This window comes from Dasypus novemcinctus, chromosome 13 (assembly GCF_030445035.2).
Source record: "Dasypus novemcinctus isolate mDasNov1 chromosome 13, mDasNov1.1.hap2, whole genome shotgun sequence".
Lineage (NCBI taxonomy): Eukaryota > Metazoa > Chordata > Mammalia > Cingulata > Dasypodidae > Dasypus > Dasypus novemcinctus.
Window position 1 is genome coordinate 31,872,191 of NC_080685.1, and position 22,487 is coordinate 31,894,677.

Consider the following 22,487-nt stretch of genomic DNA (forward strand, 5'->3'; position numbering starts at 1 on the left):
GGCCTTCAGTGCTTCCTCTTTGAAGGCCCCTGTGGCCCAAAGGTGGAGATCGTGGGGTTAGGGACTGTAGAAGCGACAGCGGCTGTGTCCCCACCAGCTTAGGGCCCTCCTGGGGCCCAAGCGCACGGGTAGAGGCCGAGTGCCTCAGCAGGGACGCCCCCTCCTCTGGCCTCAGTTCTCAAACATGCTGGCCGCTCCCTTCTTCACTTGCCCAGGTCCCAGGTGGTCCTTCCAGTTCTCCATCTCCCGCCCTCCCTCATTCCCTCTTCCTGGGCCCCCACATCTCTGTGCTCCCCAAGGTCACGGTGCTTACCCCAGTGATACCTGAATGAATTCGCTCTTAATTGTCTGTCTCCCAGCTGGGTAGTGGCTCCTGGAGGGAGGGACTGGCTGGTTCATCTCCACCGGGGGCTCACAGTAAATGCTCAAAAATGTCCTCTCCTCGCTCTCTCTCTACCAGGACCCCAGTGGATACAAACCTGGCTTGTGGGGCTCCACCTGGGAAAGCCTGCCTTTGATCTAGCCTCTCTTCCTGCAGGGGGGGCCCAGGCCTTCTCACGTCCACACCTGGCGGCGCAGAGAACCCAGGTGTTGGGTCGCCCCTGCCCAGCCCCACTGGGGTGGGGGAAGGAGACTGGGGGTGGGGAGCTGGAAAAGGCATAGAGTGGGGTTAGGGACTCTCCTGCTGGGGCTCAGACTCCAGCCTGGTTAATCATCAATGTCTGAGAGCCCGGTTATCTCCCTTCTCCATCTCCGCTGTTTCAGGAGGGAAAAGATTGAGTAACTCCCCCACCTCTCTCCGCGTTAACCCTGGAGGGGCCGCGCTGGGGCCTTTCAAGGCTCTTATTCCTTGGGAGATGCTTTCTAAACCGACAGTGTGTATGAGGAGGCAGGTCCCCTCCCTTCCCTCCCTGCCCACCCTTCCTCCCTCCCCACTCTTGTCCTCCCTCCCCCTCCCTTCCCTCTCTCCCCTTTCCCTCCCTTCCCCTTCCCTTCCCCTCCCCCCCCCACAACCGGGTCCCACAGCTACACCCCAGCTGGGCAGAACACAGGGCGCCTTTCCAAGGTCATTTCCAAGGACCTGTGCCAACCGGAGCAAAGCCAGGGTCAGCTGGACCAAAGGAGACAAAGGAGACACACCTGGGATCTGGACCCCTCGCCGGCCCCCTCAGTTCTTGCCCCACCTGAGGCCGTGTGTGCAGGCACCGTCCCACCACCTGCCCTACCCTCACCCCTGCCGCAGCGGAGGGAGAACCCCGTGTGGGCGGGGCCTCCCGGGGGCGGGGCCTCCCGGGGGCGGGGCCTCGCACGTGTGAAACCGGCCCGCCGCGCCCGGGAGCGTCTGCCCCCGCGCGCTGCGCCCAGAGCCGGGCGGGAGCTGGCGGGTCGCAGCGATGGCCGGGGCCCCACGCCGTTCCGCGGGCCGGCGCCTGCAGCTGCCCCTGCTGTGCCTCTTCCTCCAGGGCGCCACTGCCTTGCTCTTTGCGGTCTTCGTCCGCTACAACCACGAAACCGACGCTTCCCTCTGGCACTGGGGCAACCACAGTAACGCGGACAATGAATTTTACTTTCGCTACCCAAGTGAGTGCGGGTGAGGGCGCGCGGGGAGCAAAGACCCCAGACTCCCGCCGTTTGGAGAGGGAACGCTTGGGTGCCCAGGTCCACCCCTAGGTGGGCGACTCTGAGCCAAAGAAGCGGGCGTGTTGGAGACTTCTCACCCTGAAAGGAAGGGACCCCAGGCGAATTCTGACAAACACCCTTTCATTAGTGCCCGCCACGTGGCGGTTACTGTGCTGAGACCTGCACTTGATTTGTCTCATTTAGTCTGTGAGATAGGCCCAGAAGGGGAAACTGAGGCTGGGAGAGGTTAAGCGTCTTCTTCAGAGTCGCTCTGTCACAAGTGGGAGAGCTGGGATTGGAAGCCAGATCTAAAACCTCACCTTCAACTTGCAGTTGCCCCACCTCCCACTTGGCCAAATTGGGCTTGCTGGGCGAGGGGCTTCTCGGTCCCCACAGGCAGGGAGGGGGATGCCGGCCTCCACGGGGTAGTGCAGGTATTAGCTATGAAGCCCTCACACCTACAGGCAGCCAAGGCTGGTCCAGCGCGGGCATTTCTTCCTCAGTCCCCCAGGCTCACCCTTCCAGAATCAGAGATAAAAGGACACTACCACCAACCAGGCAACCATTCACAGAGCAGCAGCCCCTGACCCTGAGTGGGAGCATGGCAGGGTCATAGCACATTTCCCAGAGGAGGAAACTGAGGCTCAGAGGGGTTGTGGCTTGCTCATGATCACCCAGCATGTGAGTGGCAGAGCCGGAGCTAGAACTCAGGCGTCTAAGCTCCTCGCGCCCCAGCTCAGCTGCCTGCTGACGAGGCCCAGGAAGGGGAGGTTTGACCCCTGCTCCCAGCTGCGAACAGGCTGGCACCTCGAGGTGTGGGTCCAGCTTTATGCCCTAGGCAGCTGGGACCAAGGACATTAGACCTCCAAGACTTCTGTTATCAGAAATGCCAGGGCAGATCTTGAAGCCTCGGTTTCTCCTGTTTGGGCAATGGTGGTGGTGGGAGGGATGCCTCGGTTTGAAGGACGCACATTCCAACAAGGCCCAGGGTGTGAGTGTCTCCTATAAAAAAAGTCCCAGGCTGTTATTGCCCTAATTTCTGTGTGCGGAACTGGTGGCAGGCTGCCCTCACCCAGCGCTCTCCAGCACCAACCAAATGAAGTTCACTATGCTGGGGAAAGAGAGGGGCGAGGTGGAGGAAATAGAGGGCCTGGACGGCAGCCCCCCAGCTGTCCCAGCCAGGGAGGGTTCCAGCTCCCTTCTCGCCATATTTCACCCCCAGCCCTGGCTGGAAAAGGTGAGCTATGGAGACTGGAGAGCAAAGCCAGAGCCACAGAGCTGGGGTGGCAAATTCCTAGGGTCAGGCATTTGTCCTGATAGATGGGGAGTTGGGAGGGAGCAGTCCAGAGGCTGAGAGAAGTCAGCTCTTACTCAAGGGTCAGCTCTGGCGGACTCACCCAGGGCCGCCCAGCCCTGCTCGTTTCAAAGTCTAACTTCTTGTCCTCCTGCCGCAGCGGTGGTCGCTCCTCGCAAAAGCAGCTTTCCATGCCTGGAATGCGCTAAGAGTGGGCTGCCTCCCTCTTCCTCTGCCCTAGGTTTCCAGCCCTGTGGACTTAGGACTCTGCTGAAGGGTGGCCTGGGCAGGAGGGAGGTGTGAGGTCCCTGGAGCCCGGAGCTTTGATGAGCCAGGACCTCACCTGTCCCCGTGTCCAGGGGAAGGGGTCAGGGCCAGAGGGAGGTGTTGCCGCCGCCCTTTGATTCGGGAGATGAAAGGGAACTCTGCAGCTGTTGCTGAGCTGCAGGACTAGCTAATGCCAAGGACATAGCCACTCTGAGGATCTGTCTGTTATCTTGACAGGAAGGGCTCTCGGAGCCCATCTGGTCCACCGCTTTCAGATGTAGACAGTCAGAGAGGTCCCTGGTCCCCCTAAAGTCACACAGAGCTACAGGTGGACCCAGTCTAGAACGAGGTTTCTCCACTCCCTGCCTGTGGCCCTTCCCCCAACTATAAGCCTCTTATTCCATGAGGCAAGGGATAGAAAATGAAAAAGAGAGGAAAAGAACCAGGGCCAAAGGGCCACAGAAGGAGACATGAAAAAGTGTTCCAAGGAAAAAAGATAAGGACAGGCCCTTTTTGTCTACACCTCAGAGACCTTACTTCGGGGAGAGGGATTTAGGACAGATGGAGCAGGATCTTCCTAGAAAAAGTAGGGGACGGGAGATGTGCCTGGGACCAGAGAGGTTTGGGACCTCTCCTTCAGGAGAATACAACCCCATTTGCCTTCTTAGAGGCAGGTGGGTGTGGAGTATATGTGTGTGAGGAGGGGGAGATGACCTTCCCAGTTCCTAGCTCTCCCATTCCGGATCCTCATATTTTATCTTTATTTATTATTTATTATTTATTTATTAAATTTTTCTCCCCTTCACCCCCCCCCAGTTGTCTGCTCTCTGTGTCCAGTTGCTGCGTGTTCTTTTTGTCCGTTTCTGTTGTTGTCAGTGGCATGGGAATCTGTGTTTCTTTTTGTTGCGTCATCTTGTTGTGTTAGTTCTCCATGTGTGCGGCACTATTCCTGGGCAGGCTGCACTTTTCTTGCACTGGGCGGCTCTCCTTACGGGGCACACTCCTTGCACGTGGGGCTCCCCTACGCGGGGGACACCCCTGCGTGGCAGGGCACTCCTTGCGCTCATCAGCACTGCGCATGGGCCAGCTCCACATGGGTCAAGGAGGCCCGGGGTTTGAACTGCGGACCTCCTATGTGGTAGACGGACGCCCTAACCACTGGGCCAAATCCACTTCCCTCCTCATATTTTATATCTTCATTTTACACATGAGAAACTTGAGGCTCAAAAAAGTTAAGTGGCTTGTCCAAGGTCATATGATTAGAAGTGGGGAAGCTGGGATTCAAACCCAGATCCATGAGATGCTAAAGCCCCAGTTTTAACCACTCCCATGTCCCAGTCTAGGCTTGTCCAGGGGTGATCTCGTGGGGTAGGAGGGTGGTGATAAGTGCAGGAGGGGCACAAGTGGTGGCTTAGTGGGCTTTTAATCTTCTTCCAATCAAAGGTGTGTGGTTTGGGTGGGGTTGGGGCCAGGGGGTGTCGGCTATGTCCTGCTCCCACAGGGATGCCTTGAACACAATGTTGAGAGGTCATTTGATCTATCCCCCTGCCTCCAGCTGGAATAGCCCCTCACACACCTCAGCCCAGATAGACTCTCTATGTGGAAAGTTCCCCAGGAGAGGCGATTTCTTGATATTTAGACGTCATCCGGAAGGCCAAGGGGTTGAGTTTTGATTCCAGATAACCCCAGGGGTGTAAACATCATTGCCATTTTAGACAAGCTCCGGGTGGTTTGGGTGTGCAATGGGGCTTGGGGTCCTGTGACCCCACTCCGTTATTATCTGCTGTTCATGGGCGCAAGAACAGATGTGGCATCCTCTTTACTGTCTGCACAAGGAGAAAAGAAGACAGTCAAGAGGTGGAAAAGAACTTAGGCTGCGGGCTGACTTCTAAGTGCTGCCTCCCCCTTGCTTGTTGGGTTTTAAGATCTGGGAGGGAAGAGACATCTGGGTAATTTGGGGAAAGGGAGAGCTGGAGAAGCGGCGCAGTGTTGGGGACATTTAGTGATGCTAATGAGCCTTGCTGTCCTCGGCTGCTGGGGTTGACAGCTAAGGTGCAGACTCCAGTTCCAGCACACACGCAACCCTCTGCCAGGGCTTGCAAACTCATTCCTTTCAACCCAATTATGGCAGAGAAGAACATGAAAGTTTGCTTCTGCTGAGTTATTGATTGCATTCTAGGGTTCAATAATAATTTTTCCATTGTCGGTGCCTTTTCGGATTAAACAAAAAAAAAGGTGGACATGATTTCTTTTTTTTTTTCTTTCCGATCTGCCTCTTTCTACAAGAGATTTGAAATCATTTACAGCCAAAACGTGTATAAGAAAAGCAGAAAAGCAGAATACAAATGTGAACTCTGTAAGGGTCTACAGTCGTTACAGTTGCAGTTCCAGTGTAGCTCTCAGCTTCCAGGCAGCCAAAAAAAAGGAAAACAAATTACACTGTTCCCCTTGCACCCAAGGAAGCCTCACACATGGAATTCTCCTCTTCTGAGCCCCCTTGATGACAGCTACATTCCCCCATCCTGGTCCATGGGTGCTCAGCACATGTCTGCCACATGACTGAGGGAAAGCAGACTGGTTCCTCGGGAAGAAACCTTTCTCAGTGCTAAGGTCCAAGAGCAATTTCTCACATGGAACTATAAAATGGTTTAGGATGGTGGCGAACCCAGTTTTGCAATAACATATTTACAATAAATACAGTAACAGTTCTCGTGATACCCGTCTTCTAGCTTCTCTTGATTAAAGCCTAAGATTAGCATGACTTTACTATATACATAGACCAAAGACAAAAACAAAGAACAACCAACAAACCACAGCAGGACCAGATGGATTGGCTGAACGTCAGGCTAGAATTTGCTGCAAACTCTATTTGCAAGTAATGGGGAGGTAGAGGGGGAAGGTACAGAATAATAACAAGGCAAATGATTTTATTTCTCTCATTTTCAATATTACTGTATATTATTATTAATTTCTTTTTTTCAGCAGGGTATAGAATAGAAAACAAACAAAAAAGGCCCCAAATCTCCTCATCCAGAAACCCCATTGACCCTTTTAAAAATTCAAGTGATTTATCCGTAAAGTTAAAATATTCAAACCATATAAAGAAACGAATTGGAAAGTACAGTCCCCCTTCCCAGGGTCTCTGTTTTGCGCAATTCCAGGGACCATCAATCGCACTGCAGTTGTGCCATGCAGCAGCCCCGCTCCCTTCCTTCTAATCCCTTATCCCCGAGGTAATCTCTGTTAACAGTTTAAAGCTATTTCATAAATTATTTAAAAACACACACTCACTTCAAAATAGAGAGGTATAGACACTGAAGTATGAGGGACAGAATTTAGACATAAAGGACTATCCAGCATATGGGAATCCCTTATATTTTTCATGTAACATTTTGTGTACTCTAAGTATCTTAAAAATAAATTAAAAAAATATATTTTTAAAAATATGTAAAAAAAAAAAAAAGGGCTATCCAATAGAAAGGCAGTTAAAATAAAAAGAAGCCAGACTTACCAGGTGCAATGGATGTGTCATGATGATGGGAGAGAGTGTTGCTGTGGGGGGAGTGGGGGGCGGGGGCGGTGGGGTTGAATGGGACCTCATATTTTTCATAATGTAATTAAAAAGAATAAATAAATAATTAAAAAAAAAAAAAAGAAATGGGTCCAGGCCCACAGGACTGGATTAAGATCCAAAAAAAAAAAAAAAAAAAAAGAAGCCAGAAGGGAGTGGGTGTTTCTTCCCATGTACAAAGTCCCAGGTTCAATCCCTGCTACCTCCTAAAAAAATAAAATAAAAAAGCCAGAAAGGGAAGAGAAGTTTGAGCTTGGCAGGCCAGGGCCTGCAGCAGGTTGGCCTCCTAGCCCGTCAGTTGTCAGAGTCCCAGGTACCAGAGCCGAGAATAAAGCAGAACTGGCGCTGCCCCCAGGCCAGCGGGGACGGTCTGCACGCCACGGCCCGGAGCTGGCCGGCTCCACCCTGGTGGCCCCGGCGGGAGGCCCCGCCTTGCCTGCGGAGTTTCACAGGCCGGGCCGCAGCCTCGGGGCGGGCCTGGCGGGGGAGAGCCCGTGCGTGGTGCGTGCCGGCGGGGCGGCTCCCGGGTCCTGCCCCAGCAGCCCCGCTCGCCCCTGCCGCCGCAGGCTTCCAGGACGTGCACGCCATGGTCTTCGTGGGCTTCGGCTTCCTCATGGCCTTCCTGCAGCGCTACGGCTTCAGCAGCGTGGGCTTCACCTTCCTCCTGGCCGCCTGCGCCCTGCAGTGGTCCACGCTGGCCCAGGGCTTCCTGCACTCCTTCCACGGGGGCCACATCCACGTCGGCATAGAGAGGTGGGCAGCCGGCAACCTCCCCCGCTCCCACCTGCCAGCCCCCCGGCCCAGGGGCCCAGCTCAGGGCCTGATTGTCAAGCCTGCCCCCTGACCCGTGCTTTTGACCCATCGCCCAATTCCTCTTCGTTCCCTGCCTGGTCTCATTAACCGTGTCTTCTCTCACCCTTGACCCACACGCTCCTCCCCACCTCCCCATTTCTTCAGGACGCCTATCATCCAAGAAGGATAGACCGTTTAGGGCAGGGTTTACAGGAGCTCCTGGCTCTAGTTCTGGTTCTTCCACCTACCGTGCGCTTTCTTAGCTAAGTCACAGAACCTGCCTGAACCTCGGTTTCCTCATCTACCAAAAGGGCAAGGTGCTCCCTGCCTGCCCCCCGGGGAGAAGCTTCAGGACGTGCCTGCTTATTGGCCTCCCACCCCCACGCAAGTGCTGGCCCTGTGTGAGGCCAGACAGCAGCCACGCTCACCCTCCCCACCCCACCCCAGCATGATCAACGCCGACTTCTGCGCCGGGGCCGTGCTCATCTCCTTCGGCGCCGTGCTGGGCAAGACTGGGCCTGCGCAGCTGCTGCTCCTGGCCCTGCTGGAGGTGGTGCTCTTTGGCCTCAATGAATTTGTGCTCCTCAGTCTCCTGCGGGTGAGAGCCTGGGCAGGGGCGGGGCGAGGGGCGGCGGTGGGCAGGGAGGGGGGTTGCCCGTCCACCTCGGCTCCCCCTCCCCAGGTGAGGGACGCAGGCGGCTCCATGACGATCCACACCTTCGGCGCCTACTTCGGGCTGGTCCTCTCGCGGGTCCTCTACAGGCCCGGGCTGGAGAAGAGCAGGCACCGCCAGGGCTCCGTCTACCATTCGGACCTCTTCGCCATGATCGGTGAGGCGGGCCGAGGGGGGGTGGGCGGGGGCCGGGGGACCTGACCTGGGCCAGGCTGGATGACCTCCAGGCAAGGCCTCAGGCGTCACCCAGGGCCCTTGGGGTGCCGTCCCTGCCAGCGGCTGATGATTTGGGTTCTGTGGGGAGGGCCCTGGGCTCGGGGCTGGGTTGTGAGCGTTCAGCCCTCGGCTGTGCGCAGCCTCCCAGCACCTCAGTCCTTGCTTCAACCCGCCGGGGCCCCCACCCTGCAGCCGGGCGTTCCTCAGCCCAGCACGCCTGCCACTGCAGGGTTCTGCGCCCCTCGCCCTGGCCACCTCTCCCCCTGCTCCTGGCATTCGACTCCAGCCAGACGCGGCTCCTCCCGCTCCTGCCTCCGGGTCTCTGCACCTGCCGTCCTTGCAAACAGACAACCTCCGCCCCTTGTGCTGCCTCCAGCCCCCAAGGGCACCTCCTCTCAGGCTCACACAGGAGCCCCTGCACTCTCAGACGGGTGGGGGGCCCTCGAGTCCCCTGGAAGTACCCCTGGGAATGCCTCCACCACCAATTCTTTTTTAAAGAAATATTTGTTTTATTCCCCCCCTCCCCCGCCCCAGTTGTCTGCTCTCTGTGTCCATTCGCTGTGTGTTCTTCTGTGACCACTTCTATCCTTATCAGCAGCACCGGGAATCTGTTTCTTTTTGTTGCATGATCTTGTTGTGTCAGCACTCCGTGTGTGTGGCACCATTCCTGGGCAGGCTGCACTTTCTTTCACGCTGGGCGGCTCTCCTTCCGGGTGCACTCCTTGCACGTGGGGCTCCCCTACGCGGGGACACCCCTGCGTGGCAGGGCACTCCTTGCGCGCATCAGCACTGTGCATGGGCCAGCTGCACACGGGTCAGGAGGCCCGGGGTTTGAACCGCAGACCTCCCATGTGGTAGGCAGCTTTATCCATTGAGCCAAATCTGCTTCCCCCAATTTCTCCTAAGTGCTGCCTTGACCTTCACAAATTGTAGTGGGGAAAGGAAATCGATATCTTATTTTCCCATATGAATGTTACTTTATCATCATCTATTTATAGGCCATCTACTGCCGTGTTACTTCTTGGCTACTTTATTGTTTTTTTTGGATTGACTAGTGACTGGCGTGCCTGTTCCTACAGTGAAACACAGGCGGGTGCGTTTCTCGCCCACCTCCCGGGTTCCATGTGAAGTAGAACACGTGGAACCCTAGTTCGGCTGAGGCCTCCTTGCCCTTTGAGACTCAGATAAGGTTGGCTTGAAGTCCAAAAGCTTTCCAGGACTTCCCTGCATTCCCTGGAGGCTTCCATTGTCAGATCACCTCTGCCTCTCGGCTCCTGTGTGTGTGAGTGTGTGAGATCCAGACGGGAAATCTCGCCCCTTCTTTGATTCCCCTCAGAACTCTCCCCTCAGGGGACACATACGTGACTGTGGTAGATTTCACTGAAGGAGTCACATCCCGCGCCCCGCCAGACACTCAGGAGCGAGGGCCCCGAGCCCCCACCCTGCACAGCCCCCAGCCCTCTCCCTCTCCTGGTGCCCTTGGCTCCCCCGCCCCACTCCTGGTGACGTCACGTGGGCCGGCAGCTCATAGGGGCTCCCAGCCCTTACCCCCAAATGCGCGGGCCCAGCCCATCCCTGGAGGCAGAGGAAGTCCTAAAACACTTTTCCTGATACATACGTCAGGTGCCCGGCACAGTGCCCGATATGCAGGGGCGGCCTTTGCCTTTTTGCTTCCTTTTTCTGATACTTAAAAAAACCTCACCCCGCCGTGGGCTCCAATCAGGTAGCTGCGCTGTGCGCCGTGCCCTTCGGCAGCTGCCACTTGCTGAGCACCCGCTGCATGTTGACCACAGGCTCTCTGCTTTCGGTGCATTGCCTTGTCTAGCCCTCCCCTTCTGGGGCACTTTTTTTTTCAAATTTATTTTTCTTCCCTTCCCTGCTCCCCGCCTCCCCTCATGGTCTGCTGTGTCCATTCGCTGTGTGTTCTTCTGTGTCCACCTGTATTCTTGTCAGCAGCACCCGGAATCTGTGTCTCTTTTTGTTGCGTCATCTTGCTACATCAGCTCTCCGTGTGTGCGGCACCATTCCTGGGCAGGCTGCACTTTCTTTCGTGCAGGGCGGCTCTCCTTACGGGGCGCACTCCTTGTGCGTGGGGCTCCCCTACGCGGGGGACACCCCTGCGTGGCAGGGCACTCCTTGCGCGCATCAGCACTGCACATGGGCCAGCTCCACACGGGTCAAGGAGGCCTGGGGTTTGAACCACGAACATCCCATGTGGTAGGCGGATGCTCTATCAGTTGAGCCAAATCCGCTTTCCTGGAGTGCTTATTACCCCCACTTTGTAGATCAGGAGATGAGGCTGGCGAGCTATGGGGCTTGCCTGCACTTAGACAGCTGGTGCCCTGTGGGGGAGCCACTTCCTTTTCTCACTTTGCCCACCTGCCCACCCTTCAGGGACCATCTTCCTGTGGATCTTCTGGCCGAGCTTTAACTCCGCGCCCACAGCGCTGGGGGACGGGCAGCATCGGACGGCCCTCAACACCTACTACTCCCTGACCGCGAGCACCCTCAGCACCTTCGCCCTGTCGGCCCTCGTCGGGGGGGATGGGCGGCTGGACATGGTATGGGGAGGAGGCCTTCAGATGGGCAGAAGGATGGACTGGGAGGGGGAGGAGAGGGCCAGGACCCTGCCAGGATGATTCTCTAGGGGAAGAGGTAAGGGCAGGGCACGGGCTCCATCTGTGCTGGTGGCAGTGAGGACAGAGTGGGAGGGGATGACACAATAGCAGGAGAGTTAGAGTTCAGATGGCAGGAGGGACTTCCAGAAGGAGGGAGTGCCACTGGGGTGGATGGGCGTGATGATCTGAAAGGGTCTCCAGTACCCCGCTCCTCCCTGATCCTTAGGTTCACATCCAGAACGCAGCGCTGGCTGGAGGGGTCGTGGTGGGGACAGCCAGTGAAATGATGCTGACGCCCTTCGGGGCTCTGGCAGCTGGCTTCCTGGCCGGAACTGTCTCCACGCTGGGCTACAAGTACTTCACGGTATTGAGGCCTCTCGGCCCCAGGCAGCACCCTCCTCCCACCTCCCCAGGAGGCCCAGTTGGGGGTGGGAGGGGGCACACGAGACTCACTGTTGATGTCTTGTCCTGCAGCCCCTCCTCGAGTCCAAATTCAAAGTCCAAGACACGTGTGGCGTCCACAATCTCCACGGGATGCCGGGGGTCTTGGGAGCGCTCCTGGGGGTCCTTGTGGCCGGGCTGGCCACCCACGATGCTTACGGAGATGGGTGAGTTCCCTCGATCCACGCGGCAGTCGTTAACCCCCAGAACGACCCCCCTCGCTCTCCTCGTCCATTTGTGGAACCCCCCCTCCCCCAAGAAAGAAACCAGTGTCTATTTCATTCGCCCACGTTCTGGGAACTGCAGAAACTGGGGTGACCGGACCAACCCAGGGCCTGCCCTTCCGGGCCTCGGACGAGTGGAGCAGAAAATAACTGAACAGATGATTTCAATAGCGTTGGTTGGATATTTTGAAAGGGTCAGTAAGAGATCACAGCCCCTAAGGATCCATTTTTGCATGTCAGGGCTCGGAGGAGAGGGTGGGCAAAGCACCCTCAAACAGTCGGGAAAGCTGTGTGGGTATCTGCTGGCACGCGGGCTGGGAGGGGGTCCCGGGCTGTGGGCCTGGCTCGAGCCACGCCCCAGGGGGGAGACACAGCCTGGTGGGTTCCCGAGTGTTTACTGGTGCAAGTGCCAGTGCCCTGGCCAGCTCGGGCCCGGGCTCCAGCCCGTCTCCCCTCCCCTCCCCCTGCCCCAACCCCGTCTCCCACAACCCCGTCTCCCCCCAGCCTGGAGAGTGTGTTTCCGCTCGTGGCTGAGGGCCAGCGCAGCGCCACGTCTCAGGCCTTGCACCAGCTCTTCGGGCTGTTTGTCACACTGACGTTCGCCTCTGTGGGCGGGGGTCTTGGAGGTGAGTGACCTTGGCTGGGGGTGGGAGACTGGCAGGAGCTTCGGGGAGGGGGTTCCCTGGGGAGAAGGGCCGCGGGGTCCCCTCCCCCAGATATTCATTCATTTCCTCCTAGATATTTGTTAAGCACCTGCTTTGTGCCAGGGGAGGAGTGGGCTTCGAGGACAACGTCCTCTACGTGGGGAGGAGCACGTGAATGCTTGTTCCCTCCTGGTGCCTAGGGAGGCTGGGGTGCCCGCCAGGGGCTGACAGATCCGCTCCAGGGTTCTGCGGTTCCCCGCGCTGCCCACTAGAGGGCAGTCCAACCTCAGGATGCCGCCCAGAAGAGGCCGGCTGAGCTTGATGGGGCAGGGTCGGGGAGGGAAGGGGCCTGCCTGGCCCGCCTGTAGACCGGATCCGCTGGTCCCAGGTCAGGGGGCCTTTCCCAGAGGCAGATCGACTGGTCCTAGGCCAGGGGGTCTTTCCTGATATCCGGCCTTAGTTCTTTGGGGCTTCAAAACAAAACTGTTTCAGTACTCACACCCTCCCATTCCGACCCCGAGAATTTCATTCTCTAGCAAGGTTCAGTTCATTCATTGTGTTGCTCCCTTATTTCTTCAGTAGACATTTTCTGTGCCCCTGCTGTAGAGGAGGCCACAGAAAGCTGAGAAGCTGTGGTTCGTGATGGAATCACGGTTTAGTCCATCACCACTCTGCAAACTTGACTTCAATGACTTACCACCTCTGAGCCTTGGTTTCTTTGTCTGTAACACGGGGACAATATTCAGCTGGCAGGGTCACCTTGGTTACTCAGGGAGGCAGTGCATGTCAAGCCCTTTGCAAAAGGCCTGGCACATAGTAGGTGCTCAACAAGTATAGACGTGGTTTGCCCCCAGCCCTTCTGCGGCCTGTGGTTCTGGGTGGCTCCTCCCCCACGGCCGGGGGAAGCCTCACACCTCCCCCCCCCACCGCCAACAGGACTCCTGCTGAAGCTGCCTTTCCTGGACTCCCCCCCAGACTCCCAGTGCTACGAGGACCAGGTTTACTGGGAGGTGAGGTACAGCAGGAGCCCTTCACGCACAGGGCCCCCCCACTCCGCTCCCGCCTCCCTCCTGGGGCCCCGCCAGCCTCCTCCCTTCCCCGCCTGCTCATTCTCCTCTGGAGTCCACCCTCCAGCCGTGCCTTCCAGCCCCCTGGGGCTACCCCTTCACTCGGTCCCCACCGCCAGGTACCTGGGGAGCACGAAGACGAAGCCCAGGGACCCCTGAGGACGGAGGAACCAGACACTCGGGCCTAACCTGCTGCCAGTCCCCAAGAGGACTCACCCGTCTAAGATGACGATGGGCTCCTGCCGGGAAGCTCTTCTTTTCTAGCTCCCATCCCTCCTGCTGCAAGAAGGGAGCCAGTGGTCCCCGAGCCAGGAGCCTCCTGACCTCGGCAATGTTGGGGGGAGGGGCGGTAGAAGGCTGGGGTGATGAGAGGGGCGGGGCCATAACTGGGTGGGGTGGGGGGAGAGCCTCACCAGCTGTCCTCCCTCCTGCCCACCTGCAAATGTGGGCAGAAGGGGCCCAAAGGGGGCACCCAAGCACCTCTCTTCTTGAGAAAATGAAGCAGTCAGAGAAGTGACCCACTGGCCCACAACACAGTGTAGTCGGAGCCGGAGCCGGAGCCAGGGCCTGGTTCTCCGCGGGGGGTAGCCGCCGTCACTAGGGACCCGGCCTCCTCTTTGCGTGTGCTGGGAATGTGTAGTGCCTCCTGACTCACAACGTTAGAGCCTCAGCGAGGTGGGGCAACCTCAGGAGTGACACATTCTATCTCCCTGGGTCCATGGAAGTCCCTCTAGGGTGCCGTGCCCAGGCCCGAGGGGCTCGTTCTCTCCCAGGAAGCCTGCACCCCTTCTAGAATACCTCCGGCCGCTGGAGGGCTCTTCCTGACCAGAACCGCCTCCACTCTGACCCTCAGCTCGGGCACAACTGACCGAGTAGGAAGGGGGCTCCCGGAGGGCCTCAGAGAGGCCTAAGGGGATGTTTGCCATCAACTCTCGGGAGCTGGGAGCACCCACTACCCAGGCTCCACCTTATGCCCTGACCGAGACTGAAAAGTGGGGAGTAGCCAGGGCTGTGTGTGGGGATGAGGCCCTGAAAGATGGGGAAGGAGGGTCCAGGGCCTCCACTGGCCTGAAGCCATTCTGACCACCAGAGGGCGCTCCACACCAGACGGAGGAAGATGCCGCTGTCATGCCCCTCATCCTACCCGAGAATGGAAGTCCTTCCTACAATCTAACCTCCGTCTGGTCTGCTTCAGCCCTGGACCTCACATATTCATGTCAGAAGTCTTTTTGAACACCCCACACGCACACACTGCCCATGCCAGGCTGGTATTAGAGGTTTCAGATCTCTTATCCAACAGAGAATCCAGAGGCTTCTTCCCTGCGCTGAAGGCCTGGGACCCTCTGCCTTCTCCTGCCCTCCCCCCCCCCCCCCGGGTTTTTCAACAAGACTTGAGCATGAATAGACATACCTCCCCCCAAACCCGGGCCTGTGGATTTTATGATCCCAGGGAGGAAGTGGAGGGACTCCGGGGCCTGGCCCTGGAGACTGGGCTGGCCCTAGGGGAGACTGAGCTTGGCTGGGGAAAGGACTCTTCCCTGGCTAAGAGGACAAGCAGGCGAGAAGGGGAGGAACAAAGGAGGGCGGGTGAGGGACAATCCCTCCAGGGGAATCCGTCCAGCACCTGTACCCTGACTTGATGTCCACCCCTTCAGCTCCCCTCCTTCTGCCACAGCTTCCCCAGCCAGCTGCGGGGACGGGATGTGTCTGAGATTGCCCTGAGGCTCCCCCTCACGTCAGTTCTTGCTGGAAGGGAGAAAGGGCGTTGGGGAGAGCTGAGCCGAGCCCCCCCACCTCGCCCCAGGAGGCCTCAGCTCGTGGCCCTGCACAGGTCCAAGTGTCCAGCTGCTCTGCCTCCCCTTGCCCCACAGCCCCCCCAAGCCCTGGAACAGAGATCCCCAAGAAGACTTTAGAGGGGGGCGGGGATTCAGGGATGGGGTGAGATCCTCCCTGGCCCAGCCAGTTCCAGCTGGGGAAAGCTATAAATATCCGTTTAATCATTCCACCACCATTTTGCAGCCTGACCCTTTCTTTCCCTTCTACTGCTGGTTTCTTCTTGGTCCCCGTTGCCTCTTCTCCTCCAGCCCAGAGTCCCGCCTGGCGCTGAGCGTGCCTACACCAGGCCTTTGGTTCTGCCCTCGGTGTTTCTTCCTCTCCCCGCCCTCGCTTTGCCTCCAGTGCCTGGCACACGGCTGGCCCTCCCTAGACCATTTGTGGTCTAGGCACGGGGTGAGTGACCCTCGCTGCTTTCAGGCAGAGAGCTCCAAGGGCAGGAAGGGCAGGTATCCTTGGAGCCCCTCCGCGGGCCAAGGCCCAGCCCCTCCCCCATCTTCCCTTTAGTCCCCGGCTCAGCACCACTGGTCCCCCCCATGGTGGCCCATCCATCCAGGCTGGGTCAACAGGGTGACAATGAGCAGGTCAAGGAGATGGTGGGGACAGGGGCCCCGGGGGCTCCTTCCTCACCCCCTCAGGACACTGAGGCCTCTGCCCCTCAGGGACAGCCCCTCTGATCACTGTCATTATTACTCTCAATACAGGACAGTCGGACACTTGCCCGCTCATGAACTCTTGTCTCTCCGGCCCCAGTGCCTGAGCTCTGGAGACAATGATGGACGAGGGCACGACGCCCTCCTCACCTTCCAGGGCCCGGCTGATGGGGGAGACTGGCCAGGCTGGGGTCAGGGTGGAGGCCAACGGAGCCAGAGGCACTGAAGGAAGGGTCTCTGCCAGAGCCCCCCTTCTGGCATGGCACAGGTGTGTGTGGGCAGCCACATGGCTTCCTGCCCAAGGGCCCCTGGAGAGGAGGCCCAAGGTCCCCCAGGGCCTTCAGCGACACTTGTGGGCCTATGTGGCCAGAGCCGCACCCCACCACACCTTGGCCAGGAGCAAGGAGTTGCTCCTCTGACCTCTGGAGGACCTGGGGCTCAGACCCCCGGCGCAGCCTGGGAAAGGCCTGAGATCCCCCCCCTATTGGGATTCACATCACAGTGCGCCCCAGCCCCAGCTCGGGAAGGAATTAGACACGGCGTGGGTGTCCAAGGTGGGGGGCGGTGGCCGTCCCGGGGCAGACAGACTCGGCAACCGCGTCCCCCCACCTCACCCCGATATTTCTCTCCCACCCTCGGGATCGCCCGCACCCGCCTCCTCCCGGCTCTGCGCGCCCCCGTCTTCTTTGTCTCACCCGCCCACCCGCACCCAGCCGGGGCCGCCGCGCGCCCCGGCCCGTGCGCCCGCCGCCGGGGAACAATGGGGGCCAATGTCTCCGGGCGAGCCAGCTATGCAAATGCCCAACGGCCTGTGAGAATCCCCGGCCGCCGCCGCCCCGGCTTGCACGGCCTGAAAGGGGCTGGCGGCCGGGCCGGGGCGGGGGAGGCGGGCCCTGCATAGGGATGAGCTGTCGTCCGGGAGCGCCCGGGACAGAGCGCCATTGTCTGCGCCGTCGCCGTCTGATCGCGAGTCGTCCGCCAGCCCGCGGAGGAAGGCAGGCGGAGGGTGACCGGAACCAGGCCTTGGGGCCCAGGAGGGGTGGTCACCTGTCCGCTCCGCGGGTGTACTCCTCTCCCCAAAGAGCCTTGACTTCTAGTGTCAGATCGTGGTGCGCCCGCAGCTCGACTCCACCACTCACTAGCTCGCGCCGGTGCGTTCACTTCTGAGCCTCGGCAGGAGAGTTCAACCTGGCCCACGGTCGGTCCTTGCTCCCTCCCTTCCTGCTAACCACACCCCCCACGCACACTCCATCTGTTCGCCCCTGACGTTGACCCACTGGGCTCTCACAAGTGTAGCTGGAGCCCGTTCTCTTCCAGAGCCCCAAGGAAAATACCTGTGGTGCCCCCAGTGTTTCTGGGCAAAGATGCCCCAGGGGGTCCTTTCCAACCAATGAGCCTCTAAGCCCAGTCCAGGACTCCCCTTCCTGCCTCCTTCCCCCACCAGTTAAGGAGCCCCACCTTTCACTGGGAGACAGGTCAGCGGTGGCAGGTCTAAAATAAATTTCACAAATTTCTCCAATGATGTGGAAGCAGGGGGGGTTGCCATGTAAAGCCTCCCACACATACCCCAATGAAAGAACTAGAAGCCACCCCACCCCAGGAGCCTGTGTCCACCCACTGGGTGGCACCATTCAAACACCAGAGAGAGAAAGAACCCGGCCGGCGGGCAAAAGGAACTCTACGCCAGGAGCCGAGTCCCTTCCCCCCACTGGGCACTTGGCCCCTGAGCTTACAGGCTGAGCTCCAGTAAGTGGGCCTGGGTCTGTGCAAGGCGCAGGATCTCAGCTCATCTCTTCTAAACTCCTGCCAAGACTTAGGACCAAGGGCTGAAGCCGTTTCAGGCGAGAAGCCATAGGGGGATGGCATTTGGGCCCTTGAAGCAGTGATGCTTCTGGGACATTGTAACGGTTTTGAGAGCGACTGGAAAAAGCATCCAGAATGAGAACTGTCCCAGGAAGTCCAGTTCTGTGGTGACAGTAAGGGAGAGAGGGCTGAATGAGGGGAGGATGGAGAAGGTGCTGGTAGGGCAGGCAGTATCCTGGGAGGCAGTGGCCCAGCCGCTAGCCTCAGGGACCTGTCCATTTCCGGTTTGGCCCAACCTCCCACCTAAGAGGGAGAGCTTCCTGCCTGTCCTCATGGCCTCTGAGCATCCAGGCGTGATATGCCTGTCTACTCCATTTAGGGGAGGTAGAGCTGGGGTGGGCGCAGTGGAGCCTGGCCTCCTGGGTTACAGCTGGGAGACTATTAGATAAGAGGAAAGTTGGGACAGGGAACCGGGCTGGAAGCTGAGGCATTTCTTGGTGCTGGGGAAGCAGCCAAGAGCTCTGGTCCACCCCCACCTTTGGAAGCGAGTCCTCATACAGTTCCTCTCACCCAGCCACTCTCCCATCCAAACTTCAGCTTGCCATGCTTAGGCAATCTTAGGACCAGAGGGGCACTCAGACATCGCGAGTCCAACTCATAATCCCTCTAAAGCCTCCTAACCTGGGGCTGCCCAGCCTCCCTGCAAACTCCTACAGAGATCCCAAGAACCATCTCTGAGAGAGGCCAAAGGCCCATCCTCACATCTTTCCACAAGTTGCTGGACCGGGGGACTGCCTGGGACCCAGAGCAGCCCCAGCCCTCCCATAGCCCTTCCTCTCCAAGGGTATTTGCAAAAGGCACCCTTACTTTGCGAAGCCCCCCCCCCCCCCAGAAGAGCAGAAGAGGGCTGCCCAGAGCTTTCAGCAGGAGGCAGACCTTTCCTTTGGGCCTGAAGGTCCAGGGCCCTCTGGGGCCTGCTCTGGGCTGGTCTTTGGATTCCCAGGGAGGACCCAAGCAGGCCCAGCACTGGCTCAGAGGCTGAAAAGAGGAAGTGGGCTTTGTTATGCATCTTGATTCTTTTTTTTTAAGATTTATTTTTTAAAATTTATTTCTCTCCTTCCCCCCCACCCCCCGTTGTCTGCTCTCTTGTGTCCATTTGCTGCGTGTTCTTCTCTGTCCGCTTGTATTCTCAGTGGCACCGGGAATCTGTGTCTTTTTTTGTTGCACCATCTTGCTGCGTCAGCTCTGTGTGTGTGAAGCACCACTCCTGGGCGGGCTGCGTTTTTTTTCATGTGGGGCAGCTCTCCTTGCGGGGCGCACTCCTTGCACGTGGGGCTCCCCTACGGGGAGGCCCTCCTGCATGGCACGGCACTCCTTGCACGCATCAGCACTGAGCATGGGCCAGCTCACCACACGGGTCAGGAGGCCCTGGGTTTGCACCCTGGACCTCCCATGTGGTGGGTGGACGCTCTATCAGTTGAGCCACATCCGCCTCCCCCTCTTGATTCTTAAACTCACCTTTCCCACTCTGCTCTTCAGCAGGGGAGACCTCGACTGGAGATGCTGCCTCCACCCCACCCCAGTGTCCCCTCCTTCCCAGCACAGAACCATCCATCTTCGTCTCCCTGGAGTGAGGAATGTGGCTCCAGGACACTGTGGAGCTTGTTCCCAATCCCCTTCTAGCTCATTTCACCCGGGCTTTCACAGACTCACCTCCAGCCAACAGGCCACTGTCTGGGTTCCGGCTCTGGATGCAGAGTCCACCCCCACCCCTGGCCCCAGCCCCGTCATTCCTCACGCTTCATTATGTCCCAACACCATTCTGAGGAACCCTGGTGTGGGAGCCGGTGGGGTCGGTCGGGGTCCCCTTCTCCCCTCTGCAGCCAGCCACCAAGGCTGGCCTCTGCTTCTGGTTGGGCCCAGCCCGTACTCCAAGTCTGCATTATCACCGGCACTGCAAGCCATCCATCCCTGCACTCGCTCTTCCTGTCCACGCCCCACAAGCCTCCATTATTGGTGGAATTAGCACCAGGCTTCTTGTTGGAGCTTGCTAATTACGACCATTAATAAACGCGATTATCAATGTTGTAGCAGGCAGCAGCCCCGGCATGCGTCACCCGCACCGCTGGCGAGGTACGAGGTACGAGGTCCAGAGTGGCTTCTGCCCGCCTCCATCTTGGGAAGGGCCACTCCGCGGTCCAGAGTGGCTTCCGCCCGCCTCCATCTTGGAAAGGGCCACTCCCGGGTCCAGAGTGGCTTCCGCCCGCCTCCATCTTGGAAAGGGCCACTCCCGGGTCCAGAGTGGCTTCCGCCCGCCTCCATCTTGGAAAGGGCCACTCCCGGGTCCAGAGTGGCTTCCGCCCGCCTCCATCTTGGGAAGGGCCGCTCCGTTTCCCTGCCTGCTCCAGCTGGCCTCGGGGCCTGCCAGGTAGGGTGTAGTGCAGAGGCTAAGAGAGGGGTTAGCTGAGCCTTCCAGAGACATGGAGGGGAGCCCCAAAACCGGGGCCAGGAAAGTCAGGAAGTGTGTGCGTGACTGTGGGCGGCCTCGTGAGGCCAGGCCTCTTTCTTCCCCGGAAGGGTTGCGGTGGGCGAGGATGGGTGTCCAAGGGTTCACCTAATGTGCGTCTCTACTCTCCAGCCACCCACAGCTCTCAGTGTCCTCCCCGAGTCCCCATTTGCCGGCAGCCAATTTAAATGTCTCCTCTCTTGGAGTTTTTTCCCTCCCATGGGTTAGGGAGCCATTTCAGCGAGACCCTCCCTGGGAAAGGGGACGGTGCATCCGAGGGGAGCGTGAACTCAGTTCCTGAGTCCCAGCTGTGAGGTGAGCCTTCCGGATGCCCTCATAAATCAAGGACAGTCATCTCTTCCAGGTCCCTCCGGCCTAGGTGAGGTCCGTCTCCCCTGTCTTCCTTACCCCCTTTTACGTGGCATTCCACCTCACATGGTATGGGAATGAGCTGCTCATTCACCTGATGTCCCCACTGGGCTGTGTCCTGCTGGGGACAGCGGCTGGGCGTCGCTTCTGCAGACAGGAGTGGCCCCGTCATGGGCGCAGCCTTCCCCACGCCTCTGTCTTCTGCCGTCTTTCCTTCACCCCCTGGCCTGCCTTGCCTTCTTATCGCTGGCGCCCGGCTTCGTGTCCCATGCTACCAGAGCAGAATGGGTGCCAAGGACCCCTTGGCGTGATTTGCCTCAGTTGGATCCCGACGGGCAGGCGAGCCTGCCTGAGCTGAGCCCTCGGCTAAGAGTTGAGGAGGTGGGAGGCGGCCCAGCAGGCGGGGTTGGTGCTTGGAGGGGGGCGGGCGTGTGTGTGAGAGAGCGTGTGCGCCTCGCAGAGATGCAGCTCTGCTCTTCGCAGGCCCGTCTGGGCGCCCCCTCTGGCTTGGCCTGGCCTTGGCACCCCTTCCCCCACCCACTCATGTCCCGAGCAGTGGTCTAAAGCGGCCCAGGAGAGCCTGGGAAGGGACCCTCCCCCCCACACCTGCTCTCTCCCCATTCTTCTCCACCCCAACTTCAATGTCTTGACTTTTCCCTGCAGTTTTTGAAGGAAGTATCCCCCAAGACTTTAGTCTCCCCCAACCCAGGGAAAAAGAAGAGAAAAGAAAGTCCTGACAACAAAACCCGGACAACAACCTTAAAGTAGGAGAGATTGGTTGGAAGGCCTTTAATCCCTTAATCCCTCTCAGATGGGCCTCGAGACGCTAATGATTTTCCTAATTATTCCCTCCCATTTTCCCATCGCTCTGTAAGGACTTTCGAGAGGAGTGAAATCCTGAGCGAGCCGAGCCGTTGTGGGATGAATGCCGGGCCCACCTCCCCCCAGATCGGGTGCGGAGTCCAGGCGGCTGGAGAGGTGGGGGAGGGGCCAGGAGCCCCCCAGCTGGGGGCTCCGTTTCCCTACCACCGACACCCGTGTGCACACGGCGGGCCTGGGACAATGGGGTGGTCGGGGGCTGCCTGAGAGGGCCAGATGTGGGGCTGGGGTCTCCTCGGTGTGAATGGCCCATTATCCCGCCTTGAGGGTGGGAGTTGAGCATCTCTTTGTGTCCCCCAGGAAAGGCCCCTCAGGGTGATAATCACCCTGGGAGGGAGGTGGAGGTGGTGAGGAGGGTCTTTAGAGGGGGCCAGAGAATGGCCCGCCATTCAGGACTTAGCCCTTCTCTTGTGCCAGCAGCCTGGGAGCCATGGCCCCTCCTTGGGGGCGAGGGGTAAGGAGCAGGTGGGGCCAGAAAGCGTGGCCAGGTCCTGGGCCCAGGCCCCCTCCCCTCGGGGTAGCCTGCAAGGAAGACCTTCCTGACCCCCCCATGGACCCTGGGGCCTTGTCTGACAGGACACCAGACCCCGAGCTCCTCTGCGGCCCGCACAGGCGTTCTCATTCTACACCCACTGCCTGTGGGATAAGGGCTTCAGGCCCATTTCACAGATGACAACACTGAGGTTCAGGTGACAAAACTGAGGTTCAGAGTCTTGCCTAAGGTTCCAGAGGCAGTCAGGAGCAGAAGTGGGGCTGGAGCCTGGTCTTCCGAGCCTGGAATGCTCACCTCCCTGGTGACCGCATCTTTCCTCACCGCCTTTGGTCTTTGCTCAAATCCCAGGCTCCGTGAGAGAATCTGATGTCTGGGATTTGCTTCAAAATAACACAGGGGCGGGGGAAAGTAGTGGGAGTAGAGATGAAGCAAGATTGACAGTTGTTGAAGCTACAAGAGGGTTCATTTTACTCTTCTGTTTAATTTTGTATCTATTTTAAAATCTCCCCAAGAAAATGTTGACC

The 22,487-nt window shown here is 58.7% G+C and overlaps 1 protein-coding gene across 1 annotated transcript; it reads left to right on the forward strand.

Moving 5' to 3' along the window:
• The first annotated feature begins 1,346 nt into the window (after positions 1-1,346).
• On the forward strand, positions 1,347-15,435 carry RHBG (Rh family B glycoprotein). Its single transcript, XM_012520496.4, has 10 exons — positions 1,347-1,581; positions 7,319-7,505; positions 7,992-8,142; positions 8,227-8,374; positions 10,828-10,994; positions 11,278-11,415; positions 11,526-11,659; positions 12,221-12,342; positions 13,297-13,370; positions 13,547-15,435. The coding sequence occupies exons 1-10, from the start codon at positions 1,395-1,397 to the stop codon at positions 13,613-13,615; spliced, it is 1,377 nt and encodes a 458-aa protein (XP_012375950.1). The 5' UTR covers positions 1,347-1,394; the 3' UTR covers positions 13,616-15,435.
• Positions 15,436-22,487: the final 7,052 nt, after the last annotated feature.

Bases quoted from the DNA above. Each gene is read 5' to 3' on its own strand.
- RHBG (XM_012520496.4), top strand. From the start codon at position 1,395: ATGGCCGGGGCCCCACGCCGTTCCGCGGGCCGGCGCCTGCAGCTGCCC. The intron at 8,375-10,827 runs GTGAGGCGGGCC...CCCACCCTTCAG, and splicing joins GGACCTCTTCGCCATGATCG to GGACCATCTTCCTGTGGATC. The intron at 12,343-13,296 runs GTGAGTGACCTT...CACCGCCAACAG, and splicing joins TGTGGGCGGGGGTCTTGGAG to GACTCCTGCTGAAGCTGCCT.